Source organism: Zootermopsis nevadensis, unplaced genomic scaffold, assembly GCF_977971745.1.
Source record: "Zootermopsis nevadensis isolate Lab colony 2312 unplaced genomic scaffold, Znev_1.0 Znev_ptg000011l, whole genome shotgun sequence".
NCBI classification, from domain to species: Eukaryota; Metazoa; Arthropoda; class Insecta; order Blattodea; family Termopsidae; genus Zootermopsis; species Zootermopsis nevadensis.
The window spans coordinates 16,826,545-16,848,228 of record NW_028259143.1 but is presented as its reverse complement, the minus strand read 5'-3'; the positions used below and the strand labels follow the sequence as shown (position 1 = coordinate 16,848,228).

The 21,684-nt window shown below is 34.9% G+C and overlaps 2 protein-coding genes across 2 annotated transcripts in view; one reads left to right on the top strand and one right to left on the bottom strand.

The window, feature by feature from the left end:
• The first annotated feature begins 12,191 nt into the window (after window positions 1–12,191).
• On the top strand, window positions 12,192–15,978 carry LOC110837669 (uncharacterized). The gene is made up of 3 exons (XM_087347464.1): window positions 12,192–12,347; window positions 13,108–13,498; window positions 15,716–15,978. The coding sequence occupies exons 1-3, from the start codon at window positions 12,222–12,224 to the stop codon at window positions 15,817–15,819; spliced, it is 621 nt and encodes a 206-aa protein (XP_087203590.1). The 5' UTR covers window positions 12,192–12,221; the 3' UTR covers window positions 15,820–15,978.
• Window positions 15,979–17,021: 1,043 nt separating this feature from the next.
• LOC110837656 (uncharacterized) overlaps window positions 17,022–21,684 on the bottom strand; it is a gene marked incomplete at its 5' end in the record, with an annotated part of 103,043 nt that continues 98,380 nt past the window's right edge. The window contains one exon of the mRNA XM_087347536.1: window positions 17,022–20,210. Coding sequence (XP_087203662.1) covers window positions 17,304–20,210 — 2,907 coding nt within the window. The remainder of the gene's footprint in view (window positions 20,211–21,684) is intronic.

Below are 21,684 nucleotides of genomic sequence, written 5' to 3'. Positions count from 1 at the left end.
ACAATTTGCGCTATATATTACAACATGTTTCGATGTCTCAGCATCATCTTCAGGTTTATTTTTTAAAACTATTCAATATTTTTTAATGCACGCTTTTCGGTAATTGTAGATTGTAGGTTGTAGTTGTGAATGTTTCCTTTATCTTCTGATTCTTTGCATATTATGTGGCGTGTTTATATTATTTTGTTCATTATTTCAGGAGTTGGATGTGTCGTGTGTCCTCAGCTGGATAGGTCTGATCGGGTGAATGTCAGTTATAAACCTGAAGATGATGCTGAGACATCGAAACATGTTGTAATATATAGCGCAAATTGTAACATCGAGAAAAACGATGAATAGCGCGAATTATTTATATCAATTTTAATTTTAAACATCAATATTAAAATGTTTTGTGTATAGACTTGAAGAATAAATATATGTATCTCTATATTTACATAAATAAATACAGAAAGAAACTAAATTATACACGAAAAATAGGGATATAAATGCTAAAGTGTAATATATGACCCAGTTTCTTGGTGCAAGGGGTCGTTTGGACATCAGATAAGTAATGGAAATATATAAATATATTTACTGAAATATTTGTGTATTTTACAAACTTTAGAATAACTGACGCATACTTTAAATACGAAAAGTTAACATGGGAGTAAAGGAGAAGACATAGAAAACTACGAAGTGGCCCATTAACGAAGCGAAATTAATATTGATCCCAATGTTTGATTAATGGACAGAGACTGTCATAAAGTTGTTTGAAAGAAAGTCTTGTAAAATACAATGACATGAAACCTCGTTACGTATATTTGCTGGACGATATACGTATCAGAAAATTTTGTGAATTAAATTTTTAAAAAGAATTATTCACATTTCGATTGGTGAAGTTAAGGAAATGGAGATCATTTTACAGACCTCTATGGAAAGTTTGGATTGAAAATTGGAAAGATAATTGTGGTTAGGTTCTTGGAATGAAGAAATAAAAGAATATTTTAAAGACAGGAAAGAAATTGATAAGAAGTTGTCAGAAATTCTTATATTAGAGGAAAAATGTAATATAAAAAGAAGAAATAATATTAAAAAATAATATCGAGGTATAATAAAGGGAGGACCTAAAGAAATTTGTGAAGACTCTAGACAGAGACGTACATGGGTATCAGAAAACAGGATTGTGGGCAACTGAATGTGAAGATGATGATACAGAAATAAATACAGAATTAATAATACTTTATTACAATACACCAGAAACTATGAAGGGCCCAAAATAGTGCAGAAGTTGGATTTATTACCGACACAAAAATATCGATCACGTCAAATCACGAATTCCTCAAACACGCGGGAGTTTTTGAAATCATGAGATCAATTGCGTCTCCTAAACAAAGGGAAAATTATGCAGGTCCATATTTGTAGACTACAGGTGTGAAAATGGACATAAGGAGAGAAACAAAACATGAACAGTAAAAATGCAGAGGAATAATGCTCGTGGATCGGTTAGCAATATGATAAACGTCAGGCTTATATAATTACTTCTATAAAAGCAAAGATTACGAGTCCGGTTAACTGGGCCATCGGTTCAGCGGTTTATTTTGGACAAATCTTAAAGAACAGACTTTTTTCAACACTTTACGTGGAACTTCGCATAATTGGAACAGCTTCTTAATTAGGCCAAACTGTTCTAGTCCCGACGTGTCACAATTTACCGGAATCCACAATACAATATCGTCTCTTCTACCTATTACAAGATTAATTATTGAAATAAAATTAATAATATATTCGCTGGATATTATTCGTTAGACGTCACTCCTACAAGCCCTGATGATTTATGAATTACCGGCGATAAATCTAACAATAAATTGGTTTCAGAATCCTTTCTCATACCTAAATAGTCGACAGCCATTTCGAGGCATATTCTCGTTGTATATAATCCTGACATTAATCATAAGGTCATATTTGATTGCGTTTATTTCTGAATGAGCAGAAAAAGAACAGAATTAGAGAATTCGGTAAGAGGCAAGAAAAAACTGGGAAATTTAAATTTATTCTGGTATTTATGATTCAAAACCATGCAATTTTAATGTTCAGGAATTTGATAATTTAATTAAATTTGTTATTTTAACGTCCCACCTCAACAGCTACAGGAGTCAATTACATATAAATTAAAAATAGTAATAATAATGACAGCAAATTTGGTTCTTATAACTATAATTATTCTCAATTGATTGTTTTGCATGTGGTAGCTAAAATAATTTCTCACGTAGTAAATTTGCCATTCATTTTGTTAGAAATAGTGAATTTTTTATCTATAGATCTACATTATATTCCTTATTATTTTATTAAGCTCTATGGGAATTTAGGAGCTCCATTCACTATCGAAATGTACGATTCTATATTTTTGAGGCTGCCTGATTGGTTACGACTGTTTAAAAATTTTGTGTTTTTATCAGAATTATCGCGTCTTACGTCTTCCTCCAGAAACATGAGAAGAAAAGAACAGATGATTAATTTTCAAGACACGATCCTACGAACTTCTTCATTATCAGCGAGGAAGTTGTGCGTAATTTGTGCCCGGATGCTGCAGCGGACATCTCCGACCGACTAATTGCCTTTCAGCCTTGGCTATCTGAACGGGTATCATTACTGCTAAGTAATGTTTCGTGGGTCAGGAGAGCAAAGTCGTGCTTTAGTGGAAACACACTTAAAATGAACATCAAAATTTTAAAAAAAAATATATGTTAAATTTACGATGACGACACATTAAAAATAATATGCTCTCAAGGCACGGAAAATCGTGCAAGATATAAAATTACATCCACAACTTCCTTTACACATCAGTCCGGTGGAAATAAATTACGTATTTTTAAGTTTATTGTTTGTACGAACTCATCTCATCTATTGGAAACACCCAGCAAGAAAAATAACTATTTAGCAACATTTATGGTGATTGATGCGTTAAATCAGTCTAAAAGAATGACCTTGAACAGCTAATAATTTTATTCCAGAATGTATTTGGCTCCTGATAGGTATGATTGGGGCATTATAAGATAACTTTAATTAAGGGTCTAGAGATTAAAAAGCATATAAACATTATAAGAAGGCCTTCAAACTGAAAAACTGTTAATGTCCTCGCTTCGTTTTATAATCTTTTTTACAGCAGTTCACGATAGCATGTTAAATCCAATGCTTCCTTTTGTAAAAATGTAAAATCTCGTCTTGGATAAACAGAGTTTTAAAAAGTAATTTAAAAAGGTAAGTAATGTTCATTTAAGAAACACACGACTTTTCAGAGACTGTAATCTTACTAATTTGGGCCCAATCGATAGAGCTATTCCTTATCTAAGTTAATAAGAAAACGTAGTGGTTTTAAACAAAAAGTCAATACGATGAATAATGACCAGAAATTTTGCTCTGTTAAGAATATATCATTTTCAGAAAATTCAGGGCTTATTTTTGTAGTAAACCAAAATTTCTTACTTCAGTTAAAGCGCCAAATAACCCTGGTACTGTCTGCAATGTTAATTAAGTTTATTAAGTTTATACGCAGAAGATCAATGCAAAACAGGTCTACATGCATCTATATGCATTAACCAAGTACCAAGCAGTATATGGAAACATGACATCTTACTTTCAACATTTACTACTAGAACACGTGATTTATTTCACTTATTTATTAATTTATTTTTAAATGTCACCAAATAAATTAATATAAAGCCCTGAATCAATACTTTGTATTCCTTAATTCAGCTAAATTTTCTTTTCATAACGTGCAAAAATCCAGACACAGGCACTATTGGATTTGGAACTGTGTTAGCCTTGTTAATTTTAAGTAAATTCTTTAAGTAATTTAAAATATATTTAATATATTGACATAAAACATGAAGTTAATACTTCCCAACAACACGAAGCATGTATATTTCACGAGACTAGTTATTATACTGTCACAGATATTAAAGTGTTTTAATTATTATAATCTATAAAATTTCTCATAGTATATGTAAGCATTACACAACGTGAAATGTTTATTTACAGTGATACTACGTTTCCATTAAATAGTCTAATACGTGTGCAAAACTTCTTGGAACGTTTTAACACATGAATAGACCTTTGTGGAAAGTTTCTACGTAAACAAATCGATCCATAACATTGAGCAAAGAACACGAAATTAAGGAAGATGATTGCCCCATTTTCTAAACGAGGAAAAGACCCACCCAATTTAATCCGAGAAATTGGAACAGACGATAAATGTTCAAACACGGGGCAGAAACTGACTCACACCTCTCACCTTAAGACGTAGCAAAACTGGGTAAGATCAGGGCGCACTCTGACGTTAAATACGCAAAGTTTAGAACAGAGTGATACGAGTACAGGGTGGGACAAAGGTAACAACTCAGCTGTCAGTAAGAAGACATAAGTGAATCATGACAGACACTTAAGCAGTTTTTACTGAGCACGAAAAGCGTATGGTACTCTGAATCTGTACCTACAAATATCATTTGGACCTAATATATTCTACGAGAGAGGTCCTTGCACTGTGTAGCAGTCAAAGGAGGTTGTAATCTGGGTTCGAGCGCAATATTTGCTTAAATTCTTTTCTGATACTACTTAAAATTTATATGATAATTCATTTTATTAATTGAAAAACAACGAACAGAGCTGATGGGTAATTAGCACATAAGATCGAGACAAATAAGGGTTTTTATAAACTCAAATTATTCTAATAAGAGGCTAATTACATTCTGTTTTAATTAGTAATGAAGCAGTAATCTTGGGCTCATTTTAGTAATTTTATATATATTTATTCAGGGCATTGCAGCGGGAAAGATCTGTGCCTGTGTAATCTTTATGGTATTATCGCCATTATCGGACAACGGGAGGTCCTTACACCAGCAGGTCTATCTGAATAGGTAATTAGTCAAGTTTTGGTCATATTTACTGTTTAATATGATGGGGGACATATTTGACAATGTGCAGGCTTGAAAAATCTCCTGGTCGTAATATTCTCCACTTTAACACCGTTGTCTACCCCAGTGGTATTCAACCTGGGGTACGCGTACCCCCGGGGGTACGCGAAGATATCTTAGGGGGTACGTGAAATTTAAAAAAATATTATTTTATGATAAACACTGAATAATCAGTAATGTAATTTATTTAATTTATTTTAGATGTAAATTATATACTACGTATAACTTGAATTATACACCAACAACTCTGGGGGTACAAAGTTGAAGAGAAATTATATCTGGGGGTACGCGAGGACATCTTAGGGGGTACGTGAAATTTAAAAAATATATATTATTTTATGATAAACACTGAACAATCAGTAATGTAATTTATTTAATTTATTTTAGATGTAAATTATATACTACGTATAACTTGAATTATACACCAACAACTTTGGGGGTACAAAGTTGAAGAGAAATTATATCTGGGGGTATGCGAAGACATCTTAGGGGGTACGTGAAATTTAAAAAATATATATTATTTTATGATAAACACTGAATAATCAGTAATGTAATTTGTTTAATTTATTTTAGATGTAAATTATATACTACGTATAACTTGAATTATACACCAACAACTCTGGGGGTACAAAGTTGAAGAGAAATTATATCTGGGGGTACGCGAAGACATCTTAGGGGGTACGTGAAATTTAAAAAATATATATTATTTTATGATAAACACTGAATAATCAGTAATGTAATTTATTTAATTTATTTTAGATGTAGATTATATACTATGTATAACTTGAATTATACACCAACAACTTTGGGGGTACAAAGTTGAAGAGAAATTATATCTGGGGGTACGCGAAGACATCTTAGGGGGTACGTGAAATTTAAAAAATATATATTATTTTATGATAAACACTGAATAATCAGTAATGTAATTTATTTAATTTATTTTAGATGTAAATTATATACTACGTATAACTTGAATTATACACCAACAACTTTGGGGGTACAAAGTTGAAGAGAAATTATATCTGGGGGTACGCGAAGACATCTTAGGGGGTACGTGAAATTTAAAAAATATATATTATTTTATGATAAACACTGAATAATCAGTAATGTAATTTATTTAATTTATTTTAGATGTAAATTATATACTACGTATAACTTGAATTATACACCAACAACTCTGGGGGTACAAAGTTGAAGAGAAATTATATCTGGGGGTACGCGAAGACATCTTAGGGGGTACGTGAAATTTAAAAAATATATATTATTTTATGATAAACACTGAATAATCAGTAATGTAATTTATTTAATTTATTTTAGATGTAAATTATATACTACGTATAACTTGAATTATACACCAACAACTCTGGGGGTACAAAGTTGAAGAGAAATTATATCTGGGGGTACGCGAAGACATCTTAGGGGGTACGTGAAATTTAAAAAATATATATTATTTTATGATAAACACTGAATAATCAGTAATGTAATTTATTTAATTTATTTTAGATGTAGATTATATACTACGTATAACTTGAATTATACACCAACAACTCTGGGGGTACAAAGTTGAAGAGAAAGTATATCTGGGGGTACACGAACAAAAAAGGTTGAATACCACTGGTCTACCCTAACGAAGAAGACAGCGTTTTCCTCCGAAACCATGGTTATAATACCAGGTTTTACAACGCAGAAAACCAGAGTCTAAACTCTTGTCGTCGTAAATAATTCATTGTCCTCTTTGAAGAAGATGAAGAAGAATTATGGCAGTTTCAAAACAAGTGCCAATCCAATAACATCATTTTAGCTCGGAACTGGTGACATTTTTAAAATCTATTTAATTTTCAGTGACTAAGATTAACATGTATCACTAATTTAATATTAATAAAATATAAGATAGTGTAATTGCGTCATATTGTGAATATTATAACAATTATTTATTTTAATCCGTCTGATCACAATATTTAAAATTTCTTATAATTAAGATAATAAAATATCATTGATGCTCCATATCGATTGATCGATTTACATTTCGGAACATTTACACAACATGTTTCGGTTTTTATAAAACCATCATCAGGTGTAAAATATATCTAACAACTTAAAACTCAATTATGATTTCTGTAGTATTTTGGTCATGTTTCATTACGTTTGTTTTTCATTTTTGGGCGAAGGTGTTGTTTTACTTAAATTTTATTAGATGTACATATCGGCCAAAGATGTAGGAGTGATTGTCCCGAGATGTCCAGAGGTACTAGTGTCTTCGAATATAATTGAGTTTTAAGTTCTTAGATATATTTTACACCTGATGATGGTTTTATAAAAACCGAAACATGTTGTGTAAATGTTCCGAAATGTAAATCGATCAATCGATATGGAGCATCAATGATATTTTATTATCTTAATTATAAGAAATTTTAAATATTGTGATAAGACGGATTAAAATAAATAATTGTTATTAATAAAATATATTGTCCAAAGAATTCTGGTTTTTCTTTATGAATGGAAAATTGTTTCAGCTTGTCAATTAATACGTTTATCAAAATGATTCAAGAGTAGGCTCAGTTTGAAAATTCACAAGGAATGGCATACCAAATTTTGTCATAATTCTTTCGCAACGAACGGTGTTATTTCATGCGTAAATTTTGACCGGAAATTAGATAAGGACTTCCCACATTCTAGTTCGTAATTAGTAATATCATTCCTACATACTATTAGTGCCAAGAAAAAGCTGTAACCTGTTTAAGGTCGGTAGTTCATACGAACTGCAGCATCAGGACGGTGCATCAGTTCGTGTTGTAAGTAATGAGGCACGGCGACGAGCATGAAGATGGATGTCTTCTGGGTTGTTGCGCCGTGCAGTCTGGTAGACGATTACCGACGTTTCTGAGGTTCTTACTGCTCTATCGTCCTAATAAATGAGGCAGTATGCACGTCTGAAACGTCGGTCAATTCCTACCAGATTAGATGGCGCAACAACCCAGAAGACATCCATCTTCGTGGTAAACGTCGTTTATCCACCAACGTTCAATGACACACCGAAGGTTTCTGTGTTCTGTCCTTGAAATATATGAAAGTCATTAATGGATTTTATATGTTTCCAGCCCAGCGACGTGCGGACTTATGTAACGAAGACTAATTACGTTGTGGGAGACGAAACAAAGGAATGTTATGCACGGTTTCTGCCCGTCTGTTGTCGACAAAGGGACTCTGACGTCACGACCTGCGTTTAATCATTTGAAATGTTATTCTCAGTTTCTGACAATGACATAAATTCAATGCGAGTTAAGATGGAAACCTGAGGAAACAGTGTTTTGTTCCGTTCATGGCTTAATTAACATAATACGTGTTCCGAGAATTGTTCAGGTCACACATGAATACGCAAACAGGCATTATCAGAAATAAATCGTCAGACACACAATGTTAATGCAGCTGGAATGAAGGAATTTCGCCAAATATTCACACGAATTTCGATAGCACGTTAAGTAATATCTGTTTTAAGGGATCTAGTTATATAATTCGCAATCAACAACCGTCTTAGTCTTAAAATTGTTGTTAGAAATTAATCTGTGACTTCACATCACTTTTACATCGACAGATAAATGCAAGATTTGCAACACATACAGAAGATATATAAGATAGTATAGTATAAGTATAGAAGATAATATTGAAAAACACCTTAATAATTAGGGTGTGAGGGATTGGATTCATCTGGCTCAGAATAGGATGCAGTTACAGACATTTGAAAATACGGTAATGACCCATTGGATTGCAAAGGAAAAGAGAAATTTCTTGAGAAGCTGAACGAATATCAGCTTCTCAGTAATTACTCTGCTACGTGTTGTATAATCATTAGATAAACTGTATTCTCAACTGATTAAAAATGTGTATAGGTAGAATCTCTTGGGCTGGATATTTCAATATTAACTGACTGCATTAACTAACCAAATATCTGGTAATACAATTCGAATGTCCAATAAGGTAAATGACAAAGATATCCAGTTTAACCCCCATGAATCCGAAATTTATCTACATAACATTTAAAAATTAAGTCCGTACCGCAAAGAAAACACGCCAATACAGCGATTAATTGGTTTGCGATTTGTAGGGAAATAATCAATGCATACACAGAGAATCACTGGAAATAAATTCTATGGGCAAGACACAGACTTAGTGAACGTTAATGCTGGTGGTATATATAATTACCATTCGACATTAAATTTTTAGTTGCTACACGCAGTCTTAACTTATTGAAACACGATGTCTGAAACATTACCCTTCCAAACTGTGTTCGATCTTCTTCATGACGTCATGTAAGGAGAAATCCAGACGAAGATCTGGTAAGTTTCTATTAGGTGTATGCCCGGTCTATTGAGTCTATTGTAATCTCCTTTTTTATGATTTGCAGTTATAAGCATATAAAATGCCGGATTATTAAAAATAGTTATTTAAATTTTTGCTGATGTAATAACAAAATTATTAAAAAGATGATAATGTTGCGTCATATTGTGATGATTATAATTGTTTAATTTTAACCGTCTAATCACAATAAAATATTTTATTAAATATTAAAATATTAAAATATTATTACTACAATTAACATTTAATATTTAAAGTTGGAACCAATCTTTTACATTTATCTACTTAGTAAAGAATTTATAAATACTTTAACAAACTGAATAATATTTATGTAACTTAAAGAATGATGTAATTTTGTGGCCGAAATATGTAGTGGTCTTTTGTTATTTAAAACAATAAAACTATTTTTTTCTACAAAACTTGACACAGTGTTAAGAAAATGAATTTTGTTATATTTTTCTAGCATCCCTCCAAGTGTTCACAATAAGACGTACGCAATTTCTTACTTAAAGATCTACATCAATTTGAACAGCTGTTCACAGTCATAGATGTTGAAAAACACTGAAGACATTAACAAAATGTTTATTAATATTTAATATTTTCCGTCAAATCACAATTTTAATAAGATAATAAAATATAAAATATTTAAAATATCATTTCTCGTTCCGCATCGAATGATCGATTTACGTTCCAATTTGTAAATCGATCATTCGATGCGGAACGTGAAATGATATTTTAAATATTTTATATTTTATTATCTTATTAAAATTGTGATTTGACGGAAAATATTAAATATTAACCTAATTCACAATATGACGCAAATATACTACCTTATGAACAAAATGTTTATTATAATATCAAGCAACATATTTTCATCTATATATGGCCCACAGGTTTAAAATCACTGCTTAATTAGGATTAGATAAGCCTTCTCATCTAACAAAACTACAAGGAACCTTGAATAAAAAACAAAAATCCATTTAATAGACTGGATATGTATATAAGTATACGTAAGCGGAATAATAATTAAGCAAATAATTCTGTACTATGATATGATCCAACACTCTACTAACTATGTAAATTACAAACATTTTTTTATGTGCGATGAATAATGTTCGCTTTTCATGGTTACTGTTAAGCACCTGGTAAGAGCCATGAGAACATTTATATAAGGATGTACGCGAGATCTATAATTTATTGTTACTCACATATTATTTATTCGGTGTTAAATGTAACGTAACACCTAACAAACAAGTTCGTACAACGAGGCTCAAATAACGAGTTGATTAAATATTCTACATCAGCGTGCTCCAAGAAGTTATTTTACTAAATTTAAGAACAACACAAATTCTGGGTTAATAAAGATTTGTTTTAGAAGAATTTTCACGATGTGGATTATCGTAAAATTGGAATATGGCTAAAATTTCTGGGACATACCTAAGGAAGCTCATTTCACTTTTATGCTCATGTAAGAGATGTCTTCTTGTCTCAGTTTCGCTACTTTTCGAACTGAGATCACATTTCTGAGCAAAATATTTTCAGTAGTTAAAATCTTCGACTGGACTCTCTGAGTACCGTTCCATGATAGACGGGAAATTTCTGGAGAGCCTGAGAAATTTCATTTTCTGAATAAGGAATCTTCCCTTACGTATTAAGTATTCAATTGGTAGCCCTGTATGAAGGCGAGCCAATTGTTTTGGTTATTTTAAAAAGTATACACGTTAAACATAGCATATAAAAACGTGAGACTTGCTAATTGTAAATATCATTTTATTATCAAAACGATTGAATTGATAGATAAATCATATGTAATACAGAATGGGGCAGAATTGATTCATAAATTTGATTTAAGTAGTGTTCTGGCGGACCTGAGGGAGGGAGGTTGCTAGATGAAAGCTGCCCCAATCTGCAAAATAACTCTGCATGAGCTGTAGTGATACGTTAGCATAGAGGCAATGAATACACTCGGTTTATAGTAAGATAGTTGGGGGTTAGTGGACTATTTTGAGAAATTATTTCTGTGTTTTACGTGATAAACCGAGTTCAACTATGATAATCTTCAGTCAGGATATTCGTGTGTTTACCGACATCTGAAGTGAGTATTTACCCATTAAAGTCAGAAGCGTCACCTCTTGGTCCAAAACGCCATTCAGCCATCACCTTGATGCCTCCATCATCGCCCTGATGATGGAGGCAGAATTTACATGAAAGAAATGAAGAAAGTTATCTAAAACCTCAGGATAGCTGGTGTTCGGGTAGATGTATTCTTCAGCTCGGAAACCAATCATAATAGACGAACGGTGAGAGGAACAAAATTATTTATTTCGGCGAAGAGACTACGGGAATAAAGTCCAAAGCCCCAAAATGTCTGTCCTGGGTTCGAGTCCTATTAAATGTTTTCTGTACCTCGGTAATTAAACCAGACAGATGATTAGAGCTAAGAAGTTTCACGCATGTATGCATTTATGTATAATTCCTCACAGTAAGACAGCGGGCACTCTGATACTAACATTTTATGAAGTCATAAAATGAAATTTATTATCAGTTAAATAATTTCTGAATCACCCTGTTTCTTTTATAGCAAGCTGTAGTTAATGATCATTGGTACGGTGAAGTATCTCTTATGCAAACAAAACAAAACACTGGTTGTGTTGGGCACAGAACAAACATCCCGCTTTTAAATGCGTAGTATGATGCTATATTTTATGGTCATATGGGTCAACATTTTGCTGGGTCATTATGAGTAAGAATATCATGTACTGACGCTGGGAACCTTGCGTCAAGTTGATTTAGCATTACTCATACGCGAGACTTAATTTTTGTCAAGGTGAACAGAAAAAGATCTAGATGAATATTATTCAAGAATGTTTATTAATAGTGGTGAATATTAACAATATTCGGTGAGATGGACAAACGTGAATGGTCAAGGCCGATGATGACCAGGATATGAATCTGGAATATAAATGGACCGGGTTATTCGTCCAGAGCATCATTCTGATTCTGATTTCTTGCTACCATCCAGTCGCCATGGCAACGATAAGATGTGTAAGTCTTAAGCTAATATTTAGGCAAACTATACATGATATAAGAATTTATATATTTCTGAACTTACCGTAAGATTCTGAGGAAAATTACTGTCTGAATCACAGTCATGGCAATAGGCTGACAGTGCAACATAATAATTCATGGTTCGTGTGAATAGTTGTTATAAGCTTCGAATAATATGAGAGAATGGTCGAATTCTGTTAACCTAAAATGTCTGAAGAGAAACTTGAAATTTTAAAGCGGAATGGTTCAGATTTTAAAGGGGTATTTTCTGTACACAAGTCAGCAGCGTTACTAATTGAATTAAAATTTCTCTGTTCAAAGAATGAAATAAATAAATTTAAATAAATATAAATAAATACTATGCTAATACATTTAAATTTGTTTTCATAATTACTGATTTAAGGTTGTTTCTTTGTATGAAGTATTTCCTCTTAACGTCATAAAAAAGTCTGGAATATTTAAGAAATCTGCATTGATATGTGGGCAATGTGAGTGTAGATAACTGGGAAGACAGTTTCTCTGAAACGTCGATTAATATTAAAACACTGCACGACGCAACTTGACAGATGACAGCCATCTTTATGATAGTCACCGTGACGACCGGAAGTCTGAATTTTCGATAAAATATTGAAACATTAAAATCGATGTTTTTGACGTAACTTACAAGAAACTGGCTTGAAAAAAATAACCACTGAGGGTTAGTGCAGATTTTGCCTCAGAAAAGTAATTCGTCGGCTATCGTCCAATTTTGTTTCAGCTGATACTTCTCTGCTCTCTGCTGGTTGGCGTGAATTTCAGTTTCGTAAATTCTCTTGGATATTCGTCTGAAGGCCAAGAACAGGATCTGGGGCAGAGCCAGGGACGAGGTCAAATTCAACGTCAGGATCAAAGTATTGGTAGTTTCGGAGGTGGTCGTGAGGGTGGCTTCGGGCAACCAGAAGGTTTCAGTGCTGGCTCGGGCGTGTCCCGACCTGGTGTTGAAGGAAAAAGTTATGGAGGATCGCAGTATGGTGGACAGCCAGGAGTCGAAGACGCACGTCAGTACAACTTCCGGATCTACACGGAGCCTGAATATTATGGTTACGAATCCAAATTTCCTGGAGGAAAAGCCATGTTCAAATCCTATCGTTCAGCAGAGTCTCGTTTGGGTGAGTTTACGTGAAAATTTTAAAACTAAATTAAAATACTTAAAAAAAAATTATCTATGGAAACAAAACAAATTTCTGTATTTTGCAGTTGATTTGTGTGGGTTAGAGACGTAGCTCCTTAGTATGAATTAAGGAAATTAGACGTGTTTTCAAAACAGTGTCCCAGAAAATATTTATACTTACCTAAAAAATATTACGTGCGTGAGAAATGTACGATGTAAGACAGACAGGAACATTTTGATTTGTAGGCGTCAATTATTTTTGATATAATTCGATGAGACAGATATGTGACTAGGAAGAAGGAGTAAGAAATGTGTATAAAATTTTGGCGAAGGAAACTTATACAAAATGTTTACTCTAAAGTCTGAGATGGGTGGATAATATTGAGAGGGATTTACGAGACACTCCATGTGAATGTCTCAGAATCGTGTCCAGTGTATCCACAATGTTGGAGCTTCAGGTTCGTGTAACGCTAAAAATTTGGAAATTCATCGTCACCGGTTGAAAAAGAGTGTGTTGCCAGAAAATACCTAACGATAATTTTATTAGAAACAAACGTAGTTTCAGAACTTTTCACTTTAAAGCCCCTATTCAAATTAAATATCCCAATAAAAATTAATAGTTGGATCGGACGTAAAACTGGCCAACTGCCGTCATACAGAGAACTTCATTTCGCTGGAACAGGAAACACCCTATTTAAAAAATTCCTCTAGCTAAATCATGTTTACCAATTTCTTCACCCCAATGCAAAACCCTTCTCGCCCAGTTGACGATAATTTCAGAGAGAGATTACTTTCAAAACGTGATTGCGAAATTGCCCGTGGGTTTAACTTGCAATTTGTAGGGCATACTGTGTCTGATAATCTTGCATTATCCAGCTACACATTGCAATGCTGTCGCCACAAGAAATTTCCAATAACCCAGAACCTTCCAGAGATTTTTGTGACTCTCAAAAAAGGTGGCTGTCTTGTGGGATTTTGTTCCGTGCATTCTGCAAGTTTACCGACGATTCAAAGCTGATTACTGCCTTGGTAAACAATGCGATGAGGCCTGAAACTTCGGTAAACTACCAGGCTGCATGGAGTAACAACCCAGGAGACTTGTAACCTTCATACTCGCAGTCTAAAAAACCTGAAATTTTCACTAAACCTGAGTTAAAATATACAAGAGTTTACACATCACCGATTGAAAACGAAGAACTCATTTACTATACAATTTTAATACTCTCGATTCATTCGGTGCTGAATTATATACGCGTATCTTTGTGAACTCTCATTAAATGCTCACGTACTGGAATGATTTATTTAAAAACGATTATGAATTTCGTTGAGAATGAACAAACTTCTATTCTTAGGTGATTCAGATGCAAATAAACGCCTAATCATTTATTAAACCTGTAATTTCATCACCATGTTCACAACAGCCGTAAGATTTCTCGGTGTGTTATAACACTTTAAAAAAGCCCATTTAGACTGTTGTCTCTTTTAAATCCTAAATTATTCTACTGTTTGTATTTTCTCTTTTCTATACCTGTTTTTCGTACACCATTTTAATATTATCCCTCATCTTCTCCTATGTTCCCTAGGAGTAACACGAATGTTTTTTTTTACATACGGTAAGGTAAACTTATGCCTTTAATGCATTCATAGCAGGGAGCAGAATTAACTGCAGAGTCACAGTGTTTGCGGGTGAGATATCATAGTTCATAATATCAATTAACTACCCATAATTCGGTTTCACAGACGGTGGTCTAGCGGTTAGAACGCTGGCCTTGTAATCCTGGGGTCTCGGGTTAGATTCCCGGCGGTGCCCGAATTTATAACTTGTGTTGGGCAAGGCCGTGGTCTAGGCAACACGGAGTTTTCCTCCGTGGCATCCCAACAATTACTCCATTCACACACAGAAGAAGGCAATGGCAAACCACTTCTGGATCATCTGCCAAGAACGTATATGAACAGGTCCCAGTCCGAGAAAAGGATGGAAGGATCCTGTTCATATGGACCTGTCGTCAGACAGAACACTACAAATAAAAATAAATAAATTCGGTTTCACAACATTCGAAAATAAAAGTATGTAACCTTCGTACACAGGAGGGTTACCTAGGCCTCTATGTGACGTTGTTTAATTACGGACTCATTATACGTGAATGATGATACATTTTGATAGCTTTGCGACTGACTGCAATGCACAGTCTGTGTTGATATTTCCATCTTCCAGGTCGCCACGGACAGCAGAGTCAGTACGACGACGACAGGGCTCGAAGTGGCAAATCTTACGACAATTTTGGACCATCCGAGGGCCAACAGCAGCCTCAGTACTAAAAGGGCCCAAAGCTTCGGCATTGCTTGATGACTAAAAGACCACGTCTGGTTCTTTAATGTAGTGTGATAATCTAGCGTCTCTGCTTACTGTGTATTATAATTGTGACTACAGTTTTTATAATTCTAATTACTAATAAAAGTTCATGTATAATTTTAAAATTTGATTTGTTTTTTTATAACATTTATAAAAGAATTATCTTCACCTAATACAACAGCCAATGTCCGTCAAGGTTTACTGGACAAGCGATGTTGAAAATAATAATTTCAAATCTGATGGTTGCGACTGTGGTAGCAAGATACGAAAATGATGTTCGGTGACGCCTATAGAGCAGTCTGACCATGTCTGAATTTGGCGTCGGTCTGGAGTCGAAATATTTTTTTAAGAAAAATCACACAGATTCTGCTAATATGACATTCCATTTTCAAAAAAAAAAAATTACAGATGGATGGATGGAGCGAGCTACAATGCAACTATATTTGATTAGATTTTCTACAAACATTTATTACTCCAAGGAATTCTTGAATTCACTAGAGAGAATTTCATACTACGTATGGTATCCCAAAAAAGATGTGTACAAATTATGATACGGAATATTAATCTTGTGTGTATACATCGTTTTGGAATATTCCGTTTTAAAAAAATAATTCGACGATAGAAATTTTAAGAGTCCTTCGATACATAATTAAATGAAAAAGAGTTTTATACCATTCAGTATGGTTATTTTTTACGTAGCAAGTAACACAATAACAATAATTATAGAAAAGAAACACATCCCGAAGGTAGTTGAGATAAGTGAGAATAAGCAGATAACTATTTTGTGGAACCAACAAGTCAAAACAGATAGAAATATTCTAAATAACAAAGCAGATATTATAATCCGAAACAAAAATGGTACTTGCCTCTTAATTGACATAACAATACCGACTGACAGGAATGTGATTAAGGAGGAAGAGTAGAAGATCTTTAATTACAAGGATCTTCTCATTGAAGTATAATGGATGTGGTAAGTGAAGGCAGAAGTTCCCAATAATTATAAGAGCAACTGGAACTCTCTCTAAGTCACTCAGAAAATATTTGGCCAAATCCCGGACGAACACGACATCAGGGAACTTCAGAAAACCACAATTTTAGGATCTTCATACATCATTCAAAAGACGCTGATGTAAAATATACAGTCATCTCTCATAATGAAACTATATAATACATATTAGAAACAAAATATATTACGGAAATAGCCACTACACTATGTACCTCAGGGGTAGGGTTTTTATCGGGTACATAGAAGTAAATACCATGTAAAATGGTAAATAGATGGAATAATATTAATATTTAAGGTTTAAATTTTAAGTTTTAAATTTTAACTTTAATAACACCAATTTTAAAAACTAAGTTTGTGTATAGACGGAAATAAAAAATATATTACTAACAATTTAGTGTTTTATAAGATATAAGAGCAAGGTATTTACAGATACATTGAGCTGTTTCACTTGTGAGTTTTACCATCGCTTGATCTCTTGCACACGTATCCGAGAAATGGGTGATTGCATTTGTCTGGAAGTTCGTTGGAAGCCGCGAGGACACTCGCTGTGCCTGAAAGTCCTCTCACAAATTCAGACGGAGAAGATGGAGCCGAGGACCCTTGTGTGTCGACGTAAGCTCTTCGGGGCAACGAGTGATCACAGTTCTGATCTGTTTTCTCAAAAGACCTTGGTCGAATATCCAGTTCTGCAGTTGTGGTGTAAGCGTCTTCAGGATTTCGTGTTTGATAAGCTCCTTCTTTTGTATTTTGCCCATTAAAATAAACTGAAGGAAGAGTTTTCCTGAATTCAATCGAACTACTTTCTCGTAAACTTTCTGGATACTGAAACGATTGTGCAGGTATAGGATAATTATACCCTGAAGGTAAAATTTGTTGATCTGGAGGTGGTTTCGGGTAATTGTAACCTTGTGAGATTTCATGATTCCCTGTGCCTTGTCCAGAAGTACCCTCTGTCGTAACGCGTGTTGTTGTGGATGGTAATGTTGATATTGGGTACTGGAAAGTTTTCGATGGTTCCTGATAACTGTATCCAGGAAATTCTTTAAACCTGGATGCAAATGATAGATTTTCATTGTTCCTTCCTGTTGAACTAACAGGTACAACTATTTTTGATGTCTGACCGATTGTACTCTCTCCCCGTAACGAATGACTTGGATCTTGAAGTGCGTTTGGTGGTGGATTATATTCATAGCCTTGATTTGAGTTTTTATATTCAGTACCCTGAGGATTTAAGGTCAATGATGGTAAGACTTTTGAGGGGTTATCAAAAGAACTTGCACCTTCCAGGTTAGAACGAGGCAGTGACAAAGCTTCCGCTGAAGATAAATTTCTTATCGATCCATTTTTCTCGAATAAGAAAGTGTTAAATATACGATTACAAGGGTCATCATTTTGTGACCGAATTTGAGTTGCCGGCTGTGGTGGTAATCTTACACGACTGTTTTTTGAAGATTGGAGTCGATGATCATTCTCCTGGGGAGAGTAGGTCGGTACATTTGATGGAAATGAACTCTTTGTGATTATTGAAGGTGGTATAATTGTCACACTTTTCGTGTCAGGTGGAATGACCTTTGTGGGCTGGTTGAAAGAACCTGCCTCTAAAATATTTCGATCTGCTGCATTTCTAAACCTTGCTGGAAGTTCTCCTGTAGGTCGTCTTCTTTTAGACGGGATGACAGGCGTGCATAGAAAACTGTGAAAAGGATCCTTACATATGTCGATCCGATGGTGATTATGTCCGTGATCATGGGCATGGCTATGGTCGTGATTAACATCATGGTTCGGTCTTAGAACAGTTACATCTGGAGTCTGTGCCGCTGGGTCGTTACGAACAAAGGTTTGTGGTTCACTTGTACGCAATGTAGAGAACTGGGTTTTTGGAAACGGTAACCTAGCAGCCTGAATGAATGTACTCTCTGGTTTCGGAGCTAGTATCGGTGGTGTTGTACTAGACACAATCACGAAGGGTGTGTTCGTTGTCTGGGGTGGTTTTGTGTGATTACACGAGATCGCCGGTTTCTGGTATAAACTGTCAGTTTCTGGTGTGAAGTGTGGAGAGAACGAGGTACTTGGTGCCAAAGTAGTGAGGGGTTGGTTCAAAATGGGTAATAATTTGGAAGGTTGATTGAAAGAGCTGTCTGCTCTTAAAGGAACAGACGGGTCACGTGTTAGTTTATTGGAACTCTGATATCTTTCACCATATTTTTGTCTTCTTCGAGATGAATTTATTGGTTGGCAAAGGAAACTGTGAAATGCGTCTTTACAAATATCCGGTTGTTTCTGATCTTGAAGTGACAATAATTGAACAGGATTTTGAGCTGCTTCGGCAAAAATGTTCAAATCTGTTAGAGGTGCTATTGATTTCAATGCAGGTGTCAAAGTTGTACGTGATCTTTCGGTTATCGGAACTGTTTTCTCTGCGACTGATATCTTAGTTTCCTGAGAAGATGGCCGAGCTACAGGAGGTAACAACTTCGATGGACGTCCAAAAGAACTTTCTCCTGTCAATGGAGAAGACGGTGGTTGTCCCAAATTATTAAATGGTCTCCTGCTTCTAGAAAATGAAGATGTAGTGCACAAAAAACTGTGAAAAGAATGTTTGCAACTATCAACTTCATTATCCGTAGCAATTACTGATTCTGGAGCACTTCCTTCCTGTCCTTCGATCTGTGGTCTCTCGGGTTTAGGACTTGGACGACGAGGTGAAATTGTGGTCGATTGGGAGTTTCGACTTTGGAACGGGGGTAGAACGTTTTCATTGCTCAAAATCGTTGCTGATGGTTTGTGATACGTTTCAAGAAAAGGTTTCGGAGTTGATTCAATTTCCTTTTCTGGCAGGTGAGGTGGCAGAGATATTTCAATTGGCTGCAGAAACGTTGATGAAGGTGACGGTGATTCACGAGGAGGCAAGTAAGGTCCTGGGGATAATTTAGATTCTCTCGCAAAAGAACTCTCGCCCAGTATATGTACATTCTTCGGAGTTGTTGATGTTTTCACAACAACTGAGTGTTGCTCACAGTTAGCAAACGATGGATCGTCTATTGTCTGTTCCGGTGAATTTGAAGAGTCCGGTTGTATCGCTGGTGGTGCTGCTATGGTTCTGATCCCGAACGAAGGGGCAGGAACAATAACAGAAGATTTTGACTCTTGCTTCACAGGGAAGGTAGAACCTCCCTCAGGATTCGTTGTTCTTGGTCTGGGTGCTGGGTTGCACAAGAAGCTATGGAAGGAGTGGTTGCACTGGTCGTCTGTTGGAGACAGTTGGCGTGCCTGGCGACGGTGTCCGCCAATTGTAGATGAGGAAACCAGACATTGTAAGCTCAGCAGAGATATGACGGTTGTTAACAGGTTCTGAAATAAAGCGTAAATACTTCTAAGTCCATAATATTAAAAAATATGGCCATGCTGTCGGAACACAATTGATCCTAGTCCGTGGAAGGTGGAAAAGTTCTTACTTTATAAGATTATTTAATTTTCGAACAACCGAAACATATACTTAAATTATTAACACAGTTCAGAACACATTAAATTCTACTTTACCGTATAATATTTGAATAGAATCCAGTTTTGTTTCTCTATTTAAAACTTTTTTTGCAGACTTGGCTGAAATTTGGTATGGATTTTGTACGGATCGGATGGACTAATGGATTTCAGTCTCTCGACAATTTTGTTTGGCAAGAGAATGAGGGACGCGGATGATATTCGAAGTTGGTCTATTCGAAGATCACGATGGTAATGACATCTAGACCACGTGGTTTATAAACAGTCCTATAATCATTAGTTCAAATATTTGTAGTAATAAACTCCACGAGATCTATTTTATTACAAGAAATTGCCGCGATTGGTTACGGTTAAGAAAATTATCTTCGTTTGCAGCTAATATAATTTCCTTCTGAACTTATTTCTATGACGCTGTCTGCTGTATAGTTGAAGCGTCAGATGGTAAGGTGGATGGGAATGAAGAATCGGGAAGGATATGGAAGAATGTGGTTATACAGTTTATTTAAAACAATCTACAATCAATGAATGCCAGAAAATGTATGGAATAATCGGTCTCTTGGGCTTAAGATTCGAACCCAGAAGATCTACAATAATTATAAGGAATGCACAGAATTAAACTTTGAAATAAGGAAAGGTGAAGTTGTGAACACAATCTTCGTGCTCCTGACTTATGAATCTTATAAAGAAGCAATAATAATTTCAAAGTTTCAATGCAACCTACGTGGTTATTATTATTATTATTTAGTGTTCTGTCTGACGACAGGTCCATATGAACAGGATCCTTCCATCCTTTTCTCGGACTGGGACCTGTTCATATACGTTCTTGGCAGATGATCCAGAAGTGGTTTGCCATTGCCTTCTTCTGTGTGTCAATGGAGTAATTGTTGGGATGCCACGGAGGAAAACTCCGAGTTGCCTAGACCACGGCCTTGCCCAACACATGTTATAAATTCGAACCCGAGACCCCAGGATTACAAGGCCAGCGTTCTAACCGCTAGACCACCGTGGCTCTATAACCTACGTGGTATTTATTTATTTATTTTAAGATCGCTGACTCGTATAAATGCCCCTATGGATAGCGGGATTGAACCGAAATACTCGTATGTCGGGCAATTCTAACTTGTATAAAGTTTTATTAGACATTCATGCAGATTAAATTCAATTGAGAGTTGTCATATACGTTCTTCCGTCAGAGAAAAACGTCACGTACATTCAGAGATGGCTGTTCTCTGGGTTGTAGCAAAGTGTACTTTGGTAGTTTATCGTCCTGAAGATGGAGTCAAAAAGCACCTCTGAAACGCCGGTAAACTTCTATCAGACTACA